Source organism: Prionailurus viverrinus, chromosome E1, assembly GCF_022837055.1.
Source record: "Prionailurus viverrinus isolate Anna chromosome E1, UM_Priviv_1.0, whole genome shotgun sequence".
Lineage (NCBI taxonomy): Eukaryota > Metazoa > Chordata > Mammalia > Carnivora > Felidae > Prionailurus > Prionailurus viverrinus.
This window is the reverse complement of record NC_062574.1, coordinates 11,754,308-11,771,688: the sequence shown is the minus strand read 5'-3', so window position 1 is coordinate 11,771,688 and position 17,381 is coordinate 11,754,308. Positions and strand designations below refer to the sequence as shown.

Below are 17,381 nucleotides of genomic sequence, written 5' to 3'. Positions count from 1 at the left end.
TGCAGGCAGCGCTGGGCGCACACACGGAGGGGTGAAGCAGAAACTCTGCCCTTCCTCATGGCACACGGTGCCGGGCACAGGCCAGGGTTGGGGGGACAGGGGAGGAAGGGGGAGCTGCTCCGGCTCTCTTGGAACACTCAGGCCAAGGGGAAGGCCCAGGGGAAGCAGTGACACCAGAGGGAACACAGGACACATGCAGGGGACACAAAGGGCTGCCTCACTCAGACCGACCAGGGCAACTGTGCCCCTCAGGGACCCTGGCAACATCTGGAGACATTTGAGGCCATCAGGACACCTAGTGGGTAGAGGCAGGCGACAGTGTTAAACATCCCACAGAGAAGAGGATGGCCCAGAATGTCAACAGTGCCAGTGCTGGCAACCTTGACCCGGAGGGTGGGCTGGGGAGGGGGTTTGTGAGAAGCAGGGACAACTGCCTGGAAGAGGTGACACGGGGTATGCAAGAAGCCCCCGGCAAGAGGCTGAATCACCAGGGAAGGGCAGGGACCAGGATGACTGAGTGTGCAGACAACGGGATGCCCAGCAGAGGGGCTCCAGGGGCCAGGGAAAGGGCTCACACCTTCTGCTGGAAGGTGTGGGGCACCTTTAAGCAACTGAGAGCTGGGGCACTGGGTGGTTTGGCCCTGGGCCCTGGCCTGTGTTCGTTCACAAAGGAGGGAGTGTGCAGTGTGGAAGGCTGGAAAGGCACAGGGGGTGCCGGGGAACCTGGCTGGAAGGCCACAGTGCTGACCGGGCGAGCAAGTGGACTGCTGAGGACAGGTCCTGGCGGGTGGGTGACAGTGAGGAGTGAAGGCTGGCCCCTGGATCTCTGCCTTGGGCCCCTAGTAGGGGAGCACACAGGGAGGTTCTTGGCCAGAGTTCAAACAGCAAGCTCTTTTTTGGGCCTGGACATGCCCAGGTGGAGCCACAGGTCCTGGTGCCCTGAGATGACTAATTGGGAAAAGCCCCAATTAGTCCCTTTGCAGCACCTGACCTTTTCACCATTTTAATTACAAACCTGTTTGTGACCTCTAACAATGGAGACCGGGCAGTTTTATTCCCTGGGTCCTGCAGGCTCGCGCAGTGCCTGGCACACAGTTTGTTGTGTGCTATGAACGTTTGTGGAATGAATGAATGAATGAATGAATGAATGAATGAATGACAGGCAGAGGAAAAGCTGTTCACAAGGAACAGCCGAGCGAGCCAGAAAAGCAGTGTGAGGCACAGGGTTTCAAGAAACAGTGAAGGTCAATAGTGTTGGTTTCCCCAAAGCTTCAACAAGGAGAGGGCAGAAGCAACAAAGAGTCCTTTGCGGGGAGAGGAGGGGGCGGGAAGAAGAGAGAGATGGGCCCAGGGCCGGTGCCGGTGGGGAGGATGTGCCTACGCATCTACCCGTCATGGACACTGACAAGTGGGCAGGCCCCTCCAGCCAATGGCGTAGCTTCTTCAAGGAACTACAGCCCCGGGGAGGCAGACAGTGGGCCGTGGAAGAATCGGAAGGCCCGGAGCCAAGGCCAGGCTCAGCCTGGGCGGCCACTCTCTGTGACTCCAGACATCATCACCAACCCCAGCCATTCCACTGCCCTGAATTCCAGACCCTCAAGGACCTGCGTCCCCACCGAGAATCTCCCAGGCACGGGCAGAACAGAGGTCTCTTCCCCACGGCCCTCAGCCCCTAGGTTGTCCCACGCGGCCATGCCCTCTACAAGTCTGTACCCACACATCCAACCAATTCTCTGACGCTAGCTGGCGGGCGAGGGCGGGGAGGGGGGCCCTACAATTCAACGCAAGTCTGACACTATCTGCCCAACTCACAGACCTCAGGAAACCATTTTATTTGCTTGATGACCAGTTTATTACAAAGGATACTAAAGGGTACGAATTGTCACCCAGAGAAGGTTAAAGGGGGGGGGGGGCGGACGGGGAAGAGGTGCAGAGTGCCCACGCTCTCTCTCATGCCACTCTCTCCACATCTTCATGCTCACCAACCCAGAAGCTCTTAGAACCCATCGTTTCGGGTTCTAATGGAGGCTGCTTTACAGAGGCAACCGATTACATTAGTTGGTAGCCATTGGCTACTGAACTGACCTCCAGCTCCTCCCCCCTCCCCGGAGGTCAGGTGGTTGGTTCCTCTGGCAAGGTTGCACCCTTCCCCAGTCCTTAGGATGGTGTGGGGGGGGGTCACCTCATTAATGAGTCATTTATAAGTCACCTCATTAACATAACACAAGACACCTTGATGACACTCAGCACCTAGGAAATTTCAAGGGTTCGGGCAGCTGTGAGCCAGATTGAAGACCAAATACCTATTTCTTAGGGTGCCAACTAGAACTCTCTTGCACTTCCCCACCAAACCGGGGTAAATCCCGTTGGCTCTTCCTGCTCTCAAATCATGCCCAGACTCTGACCACTTCTCCCACTCCCGCTGGTGCCACCCTAGTCCAGGCCACCATTGGGTCGCAAGCGCTGTGACGGCCTCCAGCCCCACCCTCGCCCCACCCTCACCCCTCATCTGCTCTTACCAGCCCACGCCAGCCTAGAAAACCGGAGTCAGATCAGGCCATTCATTCCACAGCTCCCCACTCAGAAACCATCGCACGTGCTGCCCACGGCCTACAGGGCCTGCTCTGTTAGGCCAGCCCCCTCCCTGACCTGCCGCCCTCCACGCTCTCTCTGTCGGATTCCAGCCTTGAAACCACCCAGGACTTTTGCACTTGCTTCCTCTTCTCCAGATACCCGAGGGCTCCCTCCCACACGAGGGCAGGTTTCTGCTCAAAGGTCACCCCTGCCCTGACCCAGCTTCCCCCCTTTCCCTGCCTCATCGCCCCCCCCCCAGCCCCATCCTGCTGTATGCAGTGCGTGTTTTTACCCACACGGTGTCTGCCTCCTGGAACGTCAGTTCCTTTAGAACCAGGGCAGTGTGCCGCCCGCGCCTGGCATGCAGTGGGCCATCAGTAAGTAAGAGATGAGTGGACCTCTTGGAGGCTGGTTTCCCAAGGGGATAATAACAGCCTTTGCTGTGACAATCAGCTGAAATCCTGCGTGAACCGCACTCAGCACAATGGCCAAGCACGGGGAGGGAGGACTGAATCGATGCTCATCAAAGGCTTTCACAGGTGTGACCTCCCTTACTGCTGGGATTCTCATCCCCAGGGTGTCACAGAGCTGGGGTCCCACTCAGACCAGTTCTTCCAGCCTCCCGGTCCCGTTCCCACTGCCCAGCCAGCGGCATCCCGCTAAACCACAATGTGTTTCCGTAACTTCTCCCATTCTGAACCGACCGAAAAGCTCTCCCTCCCGCTAATGACCACACACCGTGCCAGCGTACAACTTTTGCAGAAACAGGGCAAATCAAACGCTACGACAAAAGAAACAAGCCTTACGGCGAGCGCACAGACACGAGCTGCCTGCCTCGCAAATCTTAAGCACCTCAACCTGGCTGTGGGCCACCAAGTGACTTCAAAATGAACTTGCAAAACCACACTGTTGGAAGGCCCAGCGGGAAATAATGGAAGGGGCTTGTGCATGAAATAGTGTCCCGGGGACCCACTGCGCACCCAGCAGGCCGGCGAGCCGAGCCCCCAGCGCGGGGAGGCCAGTGGGACTGGCGGTCAAAGCCAGGCCTTCCGGGGGAGGACGGTGAACAGGGGAGAGCACTGCACACTCCTGGCCGACTGCAGGTTCTCCTCGCAGGGACCAACAACCTGTCTCATATCCTGCACCAGTTTCCTGTGGCTGCTGTAACCAATCACCACAAACCAGGTGCTTTAGAACAACAGGAATGCACGTTCTCACAGCTCCGTGGGCCACAAGTCCAAAATCTGTGTCTCTAGGCCAAATTTAGGAGCCAGCAGGGCCCCACTCTCCCAGAGGCTCTAGGTGAGAATCCAGTCCTGGCCTGTGCCAGCTCCTGGTGGCCCCGCCTTCCCCACCAGTGGCCCCGCCTTCCTTGGCTGGTGGCCCTATCACCTCAGTCTCCAAAGCCAGTGTGTTCACATCTCCCTCTGCCCCCCGCCCTTATAAGGACACATGTGACTACATTTCAGGCCACCCCAACAATCCACGGCAATCTCCCCATCCAGACATCCTTAATGAACAGGGAGGCGGTCCCGTGTGGGGTGTGGCGGGGGTCCCCGAAGGCCCGAGGAATGGTTTTAGGCAAAGCAAGCCCTCAGAGCTCATCCCGCCCCTCAGGTCGCCTTCAGCCGGGGGCCGCCACCAACCACCTCAGCGTGGGCCCAGTGTGTTCAGGGCGGCCAGAGGAGGGACAGAACATTCCGAATGCGGCCTCCTTGAGATGAGCAGCCCCGCCCCCACCCCACCCCCCGCTCCCACCCACCTCCGACCTCCCCAGATAGAGAAAAGACCTAACTCATAAACCAGATGAAAAACATGTCCTGTTCTGCCCCTGGGACCAAGTGGTCACCTGAAATGAAAACAGTCTGGAACAGCGTGTTGCTAACGCTGAGCTTGGCCTTATTCTTCAGGCTACCCTCAAGGGTGATCACAGGATGTCCGTGGCTCTGCATCAGCAAACCCGAGATCAGACACAGGGCAGGAGCCTCAGGGGGCACCGCGGCCGCCCCTTTCCATGCTTCCAGAAACCCCACGAGCTTCCCCCACATCCTGGCAGGGGCCAGGAGAGACTGTCCTGCATTCCCACACCTTCCTCAGAGGGTTCGGGGCCCCCTTCCCACACAGCCTGGTCCCACCCGGCTCTCCGTGCTCCAAGCGTCCCCTGGGCGTCCCCTGGACCCACAGAAGAACTGGGTGCTGCTCTGTCTCCTGTTTTGCCTGCCACCCAGCACACAAAGTCCAGCGATGTGCGAACCCTTTTGCAGGAAGCCTCATTCAGGACAAATAATCATGTTTCTGGAGCACATCCGAGGGGGCGAGGATTCCCAAGAAAGCGGCTTCCCTGCGAAGCATGGCAGAGGAGGAGGGCAGCCCCCAAGCCGAGGCCGTCTACTTCACGGAGGAGAAGGCTGAGATCGTCGGGCACAGCTGGGCACCCGCATCACAGGACAGCCCCACTGGCCCAGCCCACAGCAGCCCAGGGCTATCGCTGTCAGGATGCTGTGGGATCCCCAAAATGAGGGGCTTCCCTGGTCCGCATCCCCTACCTGGGCTCTGAGACTGACGGGGAAACAGAAAGGACGATTCCACGCTGGCAGAGACAGACGTGGGGAGGGAAGAGCCATCCATCTGTCTGTCCGTGCAGCTGGCCCAGATAATATGGGCGCAGGGTACTTACCACATTCCAGAAGAGCGGGTTGAAAGTGATGGTGAGGATGGCAGCCACAAAGCAGGGATCCGAGGGGTCCACGTAGCCCAGCAGCCGGGTCATAACGCAGAGGTCTGCCTGCAGGGACACAGCCAGCGTCAGCAGGAGACCTGCCCAGTCCCCTCCGGCCCCCACCTGCGGGACAAGGAGTGACAAGCCTCCGGAACTCGGAAACAAAGTTACCCTCCGGGAACACGCCGGGAGGCGCGGGCACAGGCAAGTCCAGCGAAGGTTACTACTGTGTAATCATAAAACGGAAGATAAAAGGCGAAAGCCAATCAGCCGTGTGGTGCCCTGTCGAAGGGTGGCCGGGCTTGCAGCAGCAGAGCGGAGTGCGGGGACGCTATGCCCGGAAATCGGTGGCTCTGAGACAGGATGAGCAGCCAGCACCCTGCAGGGGGGAGTGACCCCGCCAGGACCAATGTCTGGGTCACCAGGTGCTGTCACTGGGACCGTGCAGAGGGCTTTGGAGCAAAGCCGAGGGGCTGGCAATCAGGTAAATGCAAACTGAAGCAACATTAACGAGCCTCCTCTCGCCAAACCTGACGACAGATAGTCTTGAGCGCTGAGGAAGGTGTGAACTGAAAGCTGTGCTCCTACTGCCTGCGATTGCACTCCCGAGCACCTGTCCCAGAGACACGCCCATGAGTGTGCAAGGCGCATGTGCAAAGATGTTTCCATCTGGCACGCCTGTCACGAAAAGCATGACCACTTAGCTGTCCACCTGTGGAAGAAGGATAAATGGAATGTGGCCCATTCCTAAGGGAGCGAAACTACAGAATTTAAACAAACTAGCCATTTGTGTCAACTTGTGACATATATTTTTTTTTATTTTATTTTTTATTTTTTTTTAACGTTTGTTTATTTTCGAGACAAAGAGAGACAAAGCATGAACGGGGGAGGGTCAGAGAGAGGGAGACACAGAATCTGAAACAGGCTCCAGGCTCTGAGCTGTCAGCACAGAGCCCGACGCGGGGCTCAAACTCACGGACCGCGAGATCATGACCTGAGCCGAAGTCGGCCGCTTAACCGACTGAGCCACCCAGGCGCCCCATATATATATTTTTTTAAGTAGGCTTCACACCCAGCACGGACCCCAACGCAGGGCTTGAACTCACCACCCTGAGATCAAGAGCTGAGCTGAGATCAAGAGCTGGACGCTTCACTGACTGAGCCACCCAGGCGCCCTGACTTGTGATATTCTTCAAAACATGTGCTGGGGCGCCTGGGGGGCTCAGCCGGTGAAGCGTCCAACTTCAGCTCAGGTCATGATCTCGCTGTTCGTGAGTTCAAGCCCCGCATGGGACTCTGTGCTCACAGCTCAGAGCCTGGGGCCTGCTTCGCATTCTGTGTCTCCCTCTCTCTCTGCTCACCCCTGCTCACACCCTGTCTTTCTCTCTCTTTCCCTCAAAAATAAACATTAAAGAAAAGCATGTCAGATGAGGGGCACCTGGCTGGCTCAGTCAGTGGGAGCATCGACTCTTGATCTGGGGGTCGTGAGTTTGAGCCCCATGTTGGGTGGAGAGATCCCTTAAACAAATCTCAAAAAAGAAAAAAAAGTCAAATGAATAAAGAGAGCTGTAGATTTCCCACAGCATATATACACATGTTTAGAAAATAACACAAACCACACGGTGCTAAATGTTCTTTCTGTGTGTGTGTTTAAAAAAAAAAGACTGGCATGCAACATGCTAACACATTCACACTATTTTCCACATCCGTAGTGGGGTCTCCTGCCCTCCACTTTGACACTTGGGGCAGGATCACTTTCTGTGGCAAGGCCGTCCCTGCACCCTAGGGTGTTCAATCACACCCCTGGCCTTCACCCACCGGGTGCTGGTAGCTCTGCCCAGTTGCGACAACCAAAAATGTCTCCAGGCATGGCCCCAGTGCATCCCCCCACAGGCAGAATTGAGACATCCTGCCTCTGGGGACAAGGAAACAGAAGAGCTGAACACTTGAAACACCGATTTCTTTCTTCAAAAAAAAGGTAGGGGGTGCCTGGGTGGCTCAGTCAGTAGAGAGCCCAACTCTTGATTTCAACTTCGGTCACGATCTCACAGTTTGTGAGTTCAAGCCCTGCATCAGACTCTTCACTGACAGTGTGGAGCCTGCTTGGGATTCTCTCCCTTTCTTTCTCTGCCCTGCCCCCACTCATGTGTGTCTGGGGGGTGGTGCACGCTCTCTCTCTCTCTCTCTCTCTCTCTCGCTCTGTCTCTGTCTCAAAAATAAATAAATATTTAAAAAAAAAGATAATAGGACACTTCCGATTTCGAGTGGTATTTGCTGTATCCCTGCATTACTCTCTGGACTTTTTCTTTCTGCTTTTAGAAAGGACTTGAGGGCCAATGCACTGAAAATATGGTGACTCTCCACGTCAAATCAAAGTAAAAATAAGCCTAAATTGTAAAATGAGTCTAAGTCCATCAGAGTGACAGCGTTGTCATAATGTTGGCTTTTTTTTACATTTTTTTTTAACGTTTTATTTATTTATTTTTGAGACAGAGAGACAGAGCATGAGCAAGGGAGGGGCAGAGAGAGAGAGGGAGACACAGAATCTGAAACAGGCTCCAGGCTCTGAGCTGTCAGCACAGAGCCTGACGCGGGGCTCGAACTCACGGAGCATGAGATCACGACCTGAGCCGAAGTCGGCCGCTCAACCGACTGAGCCACCCAGGCGCCCCTCATAATGTTGGCTTTGATGGTATTTTCTGTTCTGTTTCGCTTCGTTTGGGGACCCTAATAGTATCCTTTCGAGGAATATCTCCGTCTCTACCTTTCTTGGGGATTGAGTAGGCAATGCTCCTGACCTGGTCGGCCCCACAGGTCACCCAGCCCTGGAGGACAAGCAGCCCCCTCTACTCCAACTCTTGCTTCGCCGAGCCCCCTTCTCCCGGTGTAACTCAGCCTGCCATCTAGACAGTGCCCAAGAGTGTGGTGTGGGAAGATTCTGGAAAGTCACTGAGCATGGAGGACGTGGCCCAGCACATCCTTCCCAGGCAAGGGCAAACCTTCACCTCTACGAGGCCAAGGGCAGGGCTAAGAATGAATGAACCCAATGAATGAACCAGCAAAGCCACAAAGGCACCACTAAGTAAACATGTGGATAAGGTGACTGAGGGGCAAAGTGGCCACACGGGCACACAAGCCCATTATTAATAAACAAATGACGCAGGAGGACCCACTCAGCGAACGGGGAAGGGTGACATTCAAACAGACCCTGGCCTCACAGCGACCACAGCCTCTGGGCACCCCGGGCGCTGCCAACACCCACGAGGCCGGAAACCCCTTGGCCTGCCTTCCAGCTTCCTCCTCCCTCTGCTCCCAGGTCAGAGGTCCCCCTGCGCCAGTACCAAGCTGTCAGGACAGGCCCCTCATGAAGCCTCGGGCCATGACAGAAATTCCAAGTTGCCCTGGAGCACACGCCAGGAGAGGCGGAGCCACTCATGAAGGACAAAACAGCCAGAACAGGCCTCAAAACAGGCTGCCCACCCTAGAGAGAGACATGCACCCCTCAGCCCCAAAGCCTCTTAGAACCTGGGACTGAACCAAAGGGCGTTCTGTCTTCTGTGTGAAACGAAACATTCATCAAGCACCCGGGCCTGGAAGGACCCGCCCATTGAGAGTCTGTGATGGGGCTGAGGGTGGGGTTGTGGGGGGGATGGAAAGAGAGCTGGTCTGGGGAGCCACCAGAGTGCTGCTCTGGGCCTGCTCAGCCACTTACAGAGCAGCACCTGCCTCACTGCCCCTCCTCCCCGGTCCCCATCTCAACCCTCAACACCCAGCCACAACTTGCCCATCATTGACCCTTCTCCCCTCTCGTCCATGACTCCGATATGTCCGTTGACCCCACTGATCCCACTGCCCTCAGGCTGGGGCACTCTAGCCCCAGCCAGCTTCCCACGCCTCACCTCCTGCCATGCTCTGATCCCCAGGCCTCCTCCCCTGCCCTGGGCTCACCCATCCCAGCGCTCACTGACAGGCGACGAACTCCCCTGTGTCCATCTCACCTGCCACCCTTCCTGCCTCACCCTATCTCTCGCACCAAACACCTTGCTCCAGACCCTTTTACCATGGGTCTGCACATGTCTGAAATACTCCCCACGCCTCTGACACCTCTAGGCAAACTCCTACTCATCCCTCAAGACCCAGTGGGAGCCTCTCCTCTAACTTCACCCATGGCACTCTCTCTTGTGCCCTTAGTGTCCACCCTGTTGTGAGGATTTGGTCATCTGTCCCTATAGCATACTTGTTCCTCCAGGCTAAGGGCCATTTTTTTCCTCCCTCTCTGTATCTTCCATGAGCGGCTCTCATTTCATCACGAGCAAAAAGCAGGGGCTAAAGGTACATCCCTAAGGGGCCCTCCAGCTCAGCTGCCTGTGCTCCGGGGACTCCGATCCCCTCCCTCCTGGTTTCAAACTGAAGGCAGGAAATTGCCCAAGTGGCCGCCGTGGAGATTCTGCCGGTGCACAGCCGGCAGGCGTCCGGCGGATCCCTCTGCTTCTGAGGCCGCAGATTCACCAGCCGCCCAGATGCTGCGCTTCGGAAATATTTTTACGGCATCTTTTACGCTGGGAAATCAAGCAGTGTTCGCAGGCATTGGCGGGAGGTGGTTTGGCCAGACCAGGGGCGGGGTAGGGCTTTCTCAGGTTCTCAGAAACCCCAGGGATGGGATCTCTTCAAGACAGGTCAGTCTCCCTGGGTGGGGCCTGCCCGTCCGTAGGGTGTACAGCTGGGTGGGAGGTGTGTGTAGAGAGGAGCACCAGGGATTACTAGGAGTCCTGACCCCCCCTTCCCTGAATTCCACTACCCATCGTCCCCTCCAGATACTACTCACCCCATTTATCAACTCTATAAGCCAGGCGTCCTCACGATCCATCCACCCACGGCTGCCCACAAAAGGTCCTCTAAGACCCAGGCTTGCCCTCTGAATCATCAAACAGCGGAGCTTAGGGCCAGCACACCTGACACGTGAAATGTACTTTTCACCCTTGCTAGCTTTCACAAGAGCAGACGCTTCCCACGGGAATTCATACGGCAACGGGACAGACAAGGATTTTATTGTTAGCCAGACTCCCTTTTAGGGCCACTGTTCTTCTAAGCCAGAACTCTCTGTTCCTGTTCGCCTGCCCTCCAACACAGTTAAGGCAGCGTTTGCTCATGACAATGAAAAGAACAACAGTCAGGGTCTGCAGCTGGCAGTGGTCTATTCTCACGAAGTACAGAGAAGTAAAATATCCTCTCCGACAGCCCTCCCTCCAGCCCTCTCCCCCGCCATCATCAGCATCCTCATTTCAAGGATAGGCAAACTGCGTTATCTGCGGGTGTGATTCTCAGGGCCCCAATCCATGCCCACACAGCCTGCGCTGCCTTGGGATTCCCAGCTCCTCATCACTTTTTGCCGCGAGCTAGTGGCTGGCCGAGGACAAGAAATCCCAAAGTCCCAGGCAAACCTGGCATGCCCTCAGCGTGGCGCCTCCCGTCCCACGGGCTGACCCTGTGCCAGCGTGATCAAGCCAGAGGAAAGAGGGTAAAGCGTGAGGTACAGAGCAGAGTCCCAGGTAGCTGGAGACAGGGTGCAGACGATGGCCAGGGCGTCACGGCTGGAAACCCAGGCCTGGGGACACCGAGCAGGAGAGAGCCGGACCGGTGGTTCAGCGCCGGCCTAAGAAGGCGCAGCCACCTGGACTGTGACCACCTGGGAAGCAAGGTGGGGCACTGACTGGGAGGAGCACAGGGAACTTTCTGGGGTGATGGAAATATTCCCCATCTCAACTGGAGCCTGGATAGCCAGTCAGGAGCTTGCGTGTCAGACCTTCCAACTGGGCACTAAGGTCTGGGCATTTCGCTGCGTGTAAATTACACCTCCCCAGGGAGGAAAGTGAGCAAGAGCCTCAGCCTGGGAACTGGGAACTGTGTCCCCTATTTCCCCACCAGGCCCTTGGGGGAAAACAATGTCCTCTGGAAATGTGGCAGATATTTTTAAGGATTCAACTCAATGTCTTTCTGAGCATCTACTAGGGAGGCCCTACTCTGGGCGGGGGTCTGAGGACTAAGACCTCCTTCAAGAACCTTCACGATGCCAGGTACCACAATCAAAAGGCATTTATTTAAAGTTCACATACCTCATCCCGGCAAGCACTATTGTAATGCCCACTTTGCAGATAAGAAAGCCAAAGGCTCAGAGAAGCTCCCAGATCACAGGAGGAGAGCAGAGCCAGGCCTTGGCCATATCAGCCCTTCCGGATTCCTGACAGAAACTGGGGCTTTCTGTTGGGACTCAGAAGTGCTGCAGCCACTGCTTGCTGCCGGTGGGGCAAGGACAAAAGTCTTGAACGCTCCCAAAGAGACACAGCAGAGGAGCAGGAGAAATATGCTTCTTTCCTTCAGCCTTTGTGGGAGCTGAAGCAGAGAAGGGAAACTGAGGTACCGAAAGGTTAACCAGCTAACACCTGCCGAAGCTGGCAGCAGGTAACATCAAGCAGGATCCCCCAACTAGGGCTAAACGGGTTAAAACCGAAACCTCGACTCCCACCCAGGTCTCCGTGCCCTGGGGTCAAACTGTCTTGCTGGGAAGGAAGCATCCAGTCACCTCGGTCACCTTGAGAGTGGGGGATCTGCGTTGCCTGGAGAAGGGCCTGCTCAGCAGGGGAGAATGACTAATGGTCCACAGGGGTATTCCGGGCAGCAGAGGGGAGGCCCTTCTGGCTTCCCACTCCAGAGACCTGAAGGTCCTTTCCTGATTGTCGTCACTTCCCAAAACTCACCTGAAAGGGCGGACCTCCCGCCTAAAACTGGATCAGCAGAAAAGAACAAAACACCCCGGGTCACACTTGAGCAGATCAGGAGGGTCCTGGATCCCTGGTCCCTCGGTCACCCCTGCACACAAGTGGGCAGCCTTGACTAAGCGGAGGGTCCCCCACCCCTCCCGTCCCTGCCCCAATCTTGTTAAAGCAGCAAAAGTCCTGGCTTTCTGTACCGGCTAATTCTAAGAATGGAACTCCTCTCCAAGGTCACAGACTGCAGACCTCTGTGTTTGAACAGAGGAGAGGCGCTACCTACCCAACCACGGAAGAATTCCACTCAGGTCACGGACGAATGGGCTCAGCTCCCGAAACGCTACAAGTCGGCAAGGAAGCGGCTCATGGCAATTTCCCTGTACTGCCTACAGGCTTTGAGGACACTTCAGGGAAGGATTCACCGCAGGTCAACAGCACCCAGGGTCACATTGTGACATCCAAACAAACAGTAGAGGCCCAGAGAGTCAAAGTCACATCGATCGCAAGTGGGATCCACACACCACAGACAGCAAAGGGCAGGAGGAGCGGGGTGAGGGTGGGGGCTGCCTTTCCCGGGGGGACCCCGCGGGCCCCTGGCGTTCTCGGTCGATTCAGGCAACATTTACTGGGCAGCTTTTGGTTAGAGCCCTGTGTCTGACACAAGAATGAATGTGCTGGAGTCTTTTTCCTCAAAGAAGTTTTATACTCAGGCAGGCTCCCAACCGCATTTTAGCTCCTCTGCATGGGAGCGGAGGGGGGCGCATCTGGCTTAGAAGAAGGTCTCCGGGCAGCTCACAATCTGGGCTGGGGTCAGGGTACTCCCACCCTCCAGGAAGGACCACTTGGGCAGGCCTTCCGTGACCAGTCTCAGCCCAGGGTTTCTCTTTCATGAAGTAGGGGTGACAAGACTGCCCCTCGCCCCCAAGGTTACATTCTGGGCAGAGGAGAGAACGAGTGTCAGAGTACGAGGTGCAGAGGGTGCTTCTAAGGCTGAGGCTCTTCTGTCCCCTCCCTCTGTTTTGCTGGCAGACAGACATCTCGCCTCTTCTGGAGAGGCCCTCCAGGAATACAGTCATCCTAAGGAAAAGGTAGAGAGGGGACACGGATCCAAGGAAGGTAGCCCCCAGCTGGCATTTGAAGCGCTCCTAAATCCCAGAACAAAAAGAAATGGCCAGCAGCTGCTCTAATTCCCCCAAATCCGCAACTCCTTTCGGGAAGGGGGAAGACGTTCATTCATGCTTCACTCAACTCGTGTGTCCCGGGCCAAGTGCAAAACCCCTCTGGCGGCTCACGTGCACCCTAATCAGTGAGCCCCGGGCCTGGGAGTGGCATCCACGGGTCCCGTGCTTCTCAAGGCCCTCACCTAACCTTGGGTGCCCTCTCAACTGCACAACGTGATCGTGAGCTGCAGACCCCTTTTCTTTCGTTCGCCCTCAAGGGCCCAGGACACACCCCACTAGGCCGATGCTGCTGAGTACATTTATTTAAATAAGTGTCATATATTAAGAGTAATCATGACAATAAGCCAGCTGACCTTCACTGGGAAGTTACCGGGCACCCAGCCGTGGCTTTAATGAGGCAGGACAGAGCACAGTCCTAAGACACGGTGCACCCCAGCCTGGTCGGGCTCCACAAACCCTTCACAAGCTTGGGCAAGCCAAGTGCCCTCAGTAAGCTTTGCTTGTTTGTTTGTTTTATTTTTTTCGTGTTTGTTTATTTATTTATTTATTTAGAGAGAGAAAAAGGGAGGGGCAGAGAAAGAGTGACAGCAAAAGCAGGCTCCGCACTCTAGGGCAGAACCTGATGTGGGGCTCAATCCCACGAACCCATGAGATGGTAACCTGAACAGAAATCAAGAGTCGGACGCTCAACTGACTGAGCCACCCCCGACGAGCCCGAGTAAACTTTGGTTTTTTTAATGTTTATTTATTGATTTTTGAGAGAGAGCGCGTGAATAAGTGGGGGAAGGGGCAGAGAGACAGGGAGGGAGAATCCCAAGCAGGTTCCGCACTGTTAGCACAGAGCCTCACTCGGGACTCGACCTCACAAATCGTGAGGTCATGACCTGAGGAGAAAATCAAGAGTCCGGTGCTAAACTGACTGAGCCACCCAGGTATCCTGCCCTCCATAAGCTTTGAGGTAGCGGTACCTCCTTCACAGGACTGTCAGGAGGATTAAATGAGATAATGCGAAGAAAGCATTTAGTACCGTGTCTGGCACCTGGCAAAGTCGGATCGATGTTAGTTATTATTACTGTGCTATTCAGTCCACACGACAACACTGTGAGACACGCCCATCTTGCAGATTAAAAACTGAGGCCGACACATGAAGAAAACACCGACGGAACTGAAAGAAGAAACAGACAAATCCACAGTGACAGTTGGAGACCTGTCTCAGAACTGAGGGAGCAGCTAGGAAGCAGGAGGGAGCAGGTAGGAGCAGCAGGAGCGAAAATCAGTAGCGACGAGGACGGCCTGAACAATATTGTCAACCCCTTGGCCTAGCTGACGTTCATAGAACGTCCCACGATCACAGCAAAACACATTCTTCCCAGGAGCATGGAAACATTCACCAAGACAGACCAAATCGGGCTGTAAAACAAATCTTAAATTTCCAAGAATCAGGGGGCACCCGGGTGGCTCGGTCAGTTGAGCGTCTGACTCTTGATCTCAGCTCAGGTCATGATCTCGTGGTTTAGGCTCTGTGCTGACAGCGTGGAGCCTGCTTGGGATTCTCTTTCTCTCCCTCTCTCTGTTCCTCCCCCGCTTGTGCTCTCTCTCTCTCTCTCTAAATAAGTAAGTAAACTTAAAAAAAATTTTAATAAATAAAAGAATCAGAAAGCATAAAAGAATGCTCCTGAATCATGACAGAATTAAACTAGAAATCAATAACAGACAGATATTTGCTAAAGAACACACTTCCAAATGATCCATGGGTCAAAGGGGAAGTCTGAAGGGAAATTTTAACATATTTTGAACTGAACGAAAATGAAAATGCAATATCAGAAACTGTGGGCCAGAGGGCTAAGAGATAAGTGTTATCTTGATGAAAAAGAAAAGGCTCAAAAGAGTAACATAGGCTTCACCCTTAACATAATAGAGAAAGAGAAGGAAATTAAACTCAAAGCAAGCAAAAGGAAAAAATAAAAGCAAAAATCAATCAAACTGAAAACAGAAAAACACAGAGGAAAAAAAAAAAAATCAAACCCAAAACATGTATTTTGGGAAAAAATACCTCTAGCTACATTGACCAAGGGAAAAGGAAGACACAAATTACCAATACCGAGAATATAAGAGGGGCCTCCCCTACTGACCTCACAAACATTAGAGGAGTAATAAAGGAGCTTATGCCCATAAGTCAACAACTCAGATGAAATGGTCCAATCTTGGAAAGACATAAGCCAACAAAGTTCATCCAAGATATAGCCCTATATCTACTAAAGAAAATAAATTCCCATTTAAAAACCTTCCAAAAAAGAAAGCTCCAGGCCCTGATGGTTTCATTGGATGAATTCTACTAACATTTAAGGAAGAGATAACACCAAAACCACACAATTTCCCCCAGAAATCAGTACAGGAGGGATGACTTCACAACTCACACTAAGAGGCCAGCGTTACCTTAATACTAAAACCACACAAAGGCACAACAAGAAAACAACAAACCATACTCCTCATGAATACAGCCACCAAAATCCTCAACAATAAAACAAAGCAAAGCAAATCTAGCAACATACACAAAGGATTAACACATCAGGATCCTGAGTCACCCCCGGAATGCAGGGCTGGTTCAACAATCAAAGCATCAGTGTGATTCCCCACATTAGCAGACAAATAAGGAAGAGCCGCATGATCATTTCAACAGAAGCAGAAGAAACTGAGGTTCTGTGAGTTTAAATGACTTCTCCAAGGTTACAATGAGGGGCAGAAAAAAGCCCCAACCCTCCTGTCTTGACTGATCCAAAATACCGAAGATAAAGATTTTGTCCTTGAGAACTTCACAAAATAAGTCATCCAATAAAATGGACTGATATTTATTTAAATAAAGTAATAGCATCAGAAGATTTTAAAAAATTCATTTGAGAGGGAGAATCTTTTTTTTTTAATTTTTTAAATATTTATTTTTGAGAGTGCATACATGAGTGAGGAAGGGGCAGAGAGAGAGAGGGGGAGAGACAGAATCCCAAGCGAGCTCCACGCTAACAGCAGCAAGCACGATGTGGGGCTCGAACTCACGAACTGAGAGGCCATGACTTGAGCCAAGACCAAGCGTCAGATGCTTAACGGACTGAGTCACCCAGGTGCCGAGAGAAAGAGAGAGTGAGAGAGAGAGAGAGAGAGAGAGAGAGAGAGAGAACATCTTAAGCAGGCCCCACGCTCAGTGCAGAGCCCAACGCGCGGGGCTTGATCCCACGACCCTGGGTCAGGTCTGAAATCAACAAGAGTCAGAGGCTCAAGTGACTGAGGCACCCGGGTGCCCCAACGTCAAAAGATTCTTTAAAAACAATTTGTATCGCAGGCAAACACCTTCCCCGAAAGGCAGTCAAGACATCCCACACCTGCCACAGGGATTTTGTCTCCAATGGTTTACTCAGGCTCCTGTATCACAAACGAGGACCCTACAACTATTGCCGCCATTTTATAGATCCAGAAACTGAAGCGCGTCTCTTGACACCTACGCTAAGTGACACCATCCATCTGCTCACGAGAGCAGGTGAGTCCGTATGGAAAAGGGCATGAGAGGGGTGCCTGGGTGGCTTGGTCAGTTAAGCGTCCGACTTCGGCTCAGGTCATGATCTCACGGTCTGTGAGGTCGAGCCCCGCGTCGGGCTCTGTGCGGACGGCTCAGCGCCTGGAGCCTGCTTCGGATTCTGTGTCTCCCTCTCTCTCTACCCCTCCCCTGCTCATGCTCTGTCTCTCTCTGTCTCAAAAAATAAATAAACGTTAAAAAAAATTTTTTTTTTTTTAAAAAAGGAAAAGGGCATGAGAGGCACCCATGTGACTGTGCCCTGCCACACTGGGTTCTCCAAGAAGCCGGGACCCCTAGGCCCCACTGGAGCCATCTGCTGAGTCCTGGAGGCGCCCCTGCCTGTGAACAGCAAACTGGCAGGCTGGGGAGCAAGGCTCTGGCAACCCATGGCAGGGAGGGTAGGGAGGGCCAAGAACAACCTTGATCGGTGAGGTCACAGCAGATCAACTCCTCATCCCAACGAGGGACTTTTTGAACTTAAAAACAAAACCAACATTCCGTACCAGCTGGAACAGGCACAGGGTAAGAGCGTCGTACCCAAGGGCTGCCCTGTTCTGTCGAATACGGCAGCCACC

At 54.0% G+C, this 17,381-nt stretch overlaps 1 protein-coding gene across 7 annotated transcripts in view; it reads right to left on the bottom strand.

The window, feature by feature from the left end:
* Positions 1 to 17,381, bottom strand: part of PEMT (phosphatidylethanolamine N-methyltransferase) — a 99,541-nt gene that overhangs the window by 59,198 nt on the left and 22,962 nt on the right. For 5 of the 7 annotated variants that reach the window (XM_047832466.1, XM_047832461.1, XM_047832462.1 and 2 more), the window contains one exon: positions 5,252 to 5,359. In XM_047832466.1, the coding sequence (XP_047688422.1) occupies positions 5,252 to 5,344 (93 nt within the window). In that variant the 5' untranslated portion in view covers positions 5,345 to 5,359. Of the gene's footprint in view, positions 1 to 5,251; positions 5,360 to 5,464; positions 5,758 to 5,823; positions 5,876 to 17,381 lie in introns of those variants that run through there. The other 2 variants (XM_047832465.1, XM_047832463.1) reach the window with 2 other exon arrangements.